The sequence below is a fragment of the Lolium rigidum genome, chromosome 1 (genome assembly GCF_022539505.1).
Source record: "Lolium rigidum isolate FL_2022 chromosome 1, APGP_CSIRO_Lrig_0.1, whole genome shotgun sequence".
NCBI lineage: Eukaryota > Viridiplantae > Streptophyta > Magnoliopsida > Poales > Poaceae > Lolium > Lolium rigidum.
In genome coordinates, this window is record NC_061508.1 from 103,103,607 (window position 1) to 103,107,436 (window position 3,830).

Below are 3,830 nucleotides of genomic sequence, written 5' to 3' on the forward strand. Positions count from 1 at the left end.
TTCTGTCTAAATAGCAAAGTGCATCTTTATACATCGTCCTTAGAGCATCTCTAACAGAGCTCGTAAAATACGTCGGAACCGTATTTTTCAGGCCGATTTACGGGTTCGGGTCAAAAGTGGAGCGGAACAGAGACCGAACTCGCTGTCCGGTCCGAAAAACATTTTCAGGGGCCCGAATTTTTGTAAACTCGACCCCTACTAATACAGACCGAAGGGCGGTTTACAGGTCCAAAACTGAACGGATTTCTCACCACTCCTGTAGCGCCGCCGCCCGTACAACCGCCTCCAGCCGCCAATTTTGGCTGATTTCCTAAAATTGTGCGACCACATCTAAACTCATGGCTACAGACGGGGCGCGCGGCGGGCTGGCACAGCAAGACATGGCCATGGCGCGGCATCAAGTAGGCGCGCAGCGGCACGGCGGCAAGCAAGCGTGCAGCGGCGCAACCAATCATTAGCAGCTAGCAGCTAGCATCTGCGTGCGCGCGCCCAAGCAGTAGCAATGCGCAACAGGGGCTAGGCATTAGCATGCGCACGCGGCCAAGCAGCAGCAATCGCGGCCGCGTCCGGCCGTGTCGCTCAGACCTGCGCCCCAGCTTGGTTCTTCAATTCCCTATATGCGACCGTCCTCGCCTAACCTCCAAGCTCGCGGCTGCAGCCAGGGGCGCGGTCGCCGGCCCGCGCGGGGAGATCTAGGCAGTGGTATGGACAGTTCTTGTGAAGAAGAAGATGATTTTTTGAATATTCTATTTTCAGTTTTTGGTTTAGAGCATCTATTCTGCGCTAGTCGTTTTGCGATCCGTAAACACATTTTCGAAAAACTAAACTCGAGTTTTTCGGTTTGCACTTTTACGGGCTCCTAGAGCAAAAGCCCCACAATCGAGAATGTTGCGGGGTAGCTATCACAGCACAGCACAGCCCAGACCACGCAACTCCAAAGAATCTCTCTTCCCCCACTAGGCCCGTTTGGCCCAGTTACGACCTCCAAAACCCTAATCCTCGCAGCGGACGGCCACGAAAGCCCGAGCGTACCCCCGCCTCGCATCCAACGCTCCGTAAGTTTCCCGTCTCGTCGAACTCACCCTTATAAAGGCGCCGCCTGCCTTCTCAACAGCTTCTCCCCCGCCTCCGTCTGCCCCATCGCCGTCGCCCCGTGGACCTCAACCAGCCGCCGGCGAAATGGTACGCGCCTTCTCCCCATCACCCGTCGATTCCATGCGTTGAGCTACTTCACTTGGATCCTTGCTGCCATGGTGCTAGATGTAGCCACTAACAATCGCGTACTGATCTCGAATCTTGCAGGCCCCGAAGCGTGGTGGCAAGGCGCCGGTCCCGGCGAAGAAGAAGACGGTGCGGCTACGCTCCATGACACCTACTTGTCCCTTCCGTTCGATTCGTTCTGTTCTTGGTGCGATTCGTTGATATTTTCGTTGGCGGTACAGGCTCAGGTGACGAACCCTCTGTTCGAGAAGAGGCCGAAGCAGTTCGGCATCGGCGGCGCGCTCCCGCCCAAGAAGGACCTCCACCGCTTCGTCAAGTGGCCCAAGGTTGTGCGCATCCAGCGCCAGCGCCGCATCCTCAAGCAGCGCCTCAAGGTTCCCCCGGCGCTACACCAGTTCACCCGCACCCTCGACAAGAACCTTGGTATACATCTTGACCGTGCCGCTGATTATGATAGGTTTTGCTGTTAGGTCCATGCGAATCCCTTACTGGCGCAGTAGGACTAGGATAGGATAGCCAATAGACACAATGCATTCGCGTAAAATTTTGATACTGTATTAGAGTTATCTCTCATTCACCTTAATGTTATCGGGTCTCGTATAAGTATGTTGTGCTCATGAGAACCTACTTAAGTACTCGAGCCTACGTAGTCACTAACATATTGTATGCCTTGTAGCATCATTAAACGTGAAGTGACATTCCTTGTCTGGGTTAGGATTTTATCCTTTATTGTCTGGAGGGCAGGTGCTGGGATGAATGTTGTAGGCTGTATGTAGGACAAGTAGTGGTGCAGAAGCATTAATCAGATTGAGTTTAGGCAAATGGAAGAATGATATATACCGTGGGTTGTAGGCTTAATACCTGTTCATCTGGATTACGATAGGACTTACAAACAATGCTTATATCTTTTATTGATCCCTACTAGGGTGATATGCATTATGTTTATCATTGCACTCTAGTAAAGTGCCATAGAGGTTTTTGTCATTATTATCTCTTGTATTCAAATCGTTTAAACTTCATCTTAATTCTTGGGAAGTAAACTGAACTGCGTTAAGCTATAGTATTTCCTTGTCGCCATTGTTTGACTGCCGAATGGCTATTCTACCAAATGTTTTGAATTTGAAGTACCCTGAGTTTGTTTACTCTCTATGGGCCTGTAAATGTGAGGTCGCCCTGACACCTTTTGATTACATGTTGTTTGTGCCGAGAACTTATGTAGATGATATTGTGGCATTGATTTTATCGTAAAAAATGAGTGGAATTGTTTGTTTGTTCTGTGAAGATGTTCTATGAGGTGCTTCCTTTTAGTCCTTAATCCTACTGCTTTTGTTAACCTGCCTTCGGTCAAACTTATGTTTCAGCAACAAACTTGTTCAAGATGCTACTTAAGTACCGCCCTGAAGACAAAGCTGCCAAGAAGGAGAGGCTTCTAAAGAGAGCCCAGGCTGAAGCTGAAGGGAAAACTGTCGAGGCCAAGAAGCCAATAGTCGTGAAGTATGGCCTCAACCATGTTACCTACCTAATTGAGCAGGTATGAGCCCTCCTTTCCTGTGCCATTTACATTGGCAGGCAACGGAGATACTCTTCTCCAGGCATCAGACTGAACTTGGTTTATAATTGAAGTTTGTATGCCTTCTTGCAGAGCAAGGCCCAGCTGGTTGTCATAGCTCATGATGTTGACCCCATTGAGCTGGTTGTGTGGCTCCCAGCCCTTTGCAGGAAAATGGAGGTTCCTTACTGCATTGTTAAGGGGAAATCTCGCCTTGGATCGGTAATATTTCTGTTGCTGCTACATGTGCTATAAAGTTTGTTTGGCCAGCGCCATAGTTCTAATGATCACTCCATATGCAGATTGTTCACAAGAAGACTGCCTCTGTTCTGTGCCTGACCACAGTGAAGAATGAGGATAAACTTGAGTTCAGCAAGGTCCTTGAGGCTATCAAGGTTTGTGTTGCTATCATTTCTATTGTTTCTCGTTTCCATCTTTTCTGCTTATTCCTGAACTAACTGTTATTGAACAATCTCCAGGCAAACTTCAACGACAAATTTGACGAGGTGAGGAAGAAGTGGGGCGGTGGTGTCATGGGCTCCAAGTCGCAGGCCAAAACCAAGGCCAGGGAAAGGCTGATCGCAAAGGAGGCTGCACAGCGGTTGACCTAAGTTTAGCCCTTGAACCATATCTATCGCTCATCCTTGAGGTAGTGTGCAAGCATACTGGGGCTGTTTGGATCTGGTTTTGAAAGTCATTTTTGTTTGTCAGAGACATCTTGGAAAGAACAGTGTAAGAATGAAGTATTTTTGTTTAATGCCAGTTAGTAACCATGATCAAGATATCCCTTTTATGTGATTTTTATCATCTTCCGGTTGTTAGCCAATCTCTGGCTCGGCAAGAAGTTGCCTTGAACTTTGTTTATGGTTAACAGTTCTATTGCAAAACAAATGCACATCTGCACCATGAAGCACACCTGTCATTGCCAACTTTCAGGACGTTGAACCCCTTGTAAAACCGGACAAAGATGTTTCTAAATCTAATACTCGATTTGTAGTCTTGAATTATTAGTCTCATTGACACGAATTTCTTCAGTTGCACATTCGACATTTCTCTACAT

General features: G+C 48.1%; 1 protein-coding gene across 1 annotated transcript; it reads left to right on the plus strand.

Moving 5' to 3' along the window:
- Positions 1-1,131: 1,131 nt before the first annotated feature.
- Positions 1,132-3,554, plus strand: LOC124678851 (60S ribosomal protein L7a-2). The gene is made up of 7 exons (XM_047214705.1): positions 1,132-1,182; positions 1,303-1,350; positions 1,443-1,644; positions 2,583-2,752; positions 2,864-2,992; positions 3,073-3,165; positions 3,250-3,554. The coding sequence occupies exons 1-7, from the start codon at positions 1,180-1,182 to the stop codon at positions 3,379-3,381; spliced, it is 777 nt and encodes a 258-aa protein (XP_047070661.1). The 5' UTR covers positions 1,132-1,179; the 3' UTR covers positions 3,382-3,554.
- Positions 3,555-3,830: the final 276 nt, after the last annotated feature.

Excerpts from the sequence above, each read along its gene's own strand:
- LOC124678851 (XM_047214705.1), top strand. Across the intron at positions 2,993-3,072 it reads GGAAATCTCGCCTTGGATCG|ATTGTTCACAAGAAGACTGC; the intron begins GTAATATTTCTG and ends CTCCATATGCAG. Across the intron at positions 3,166-3,249 it reads AGGTCCTTGAGGCTATCAAG|GCAAACTTCAACGACAAATT; the intron begins GTTTGTGTTGCT and ends AACAATCTCCAG.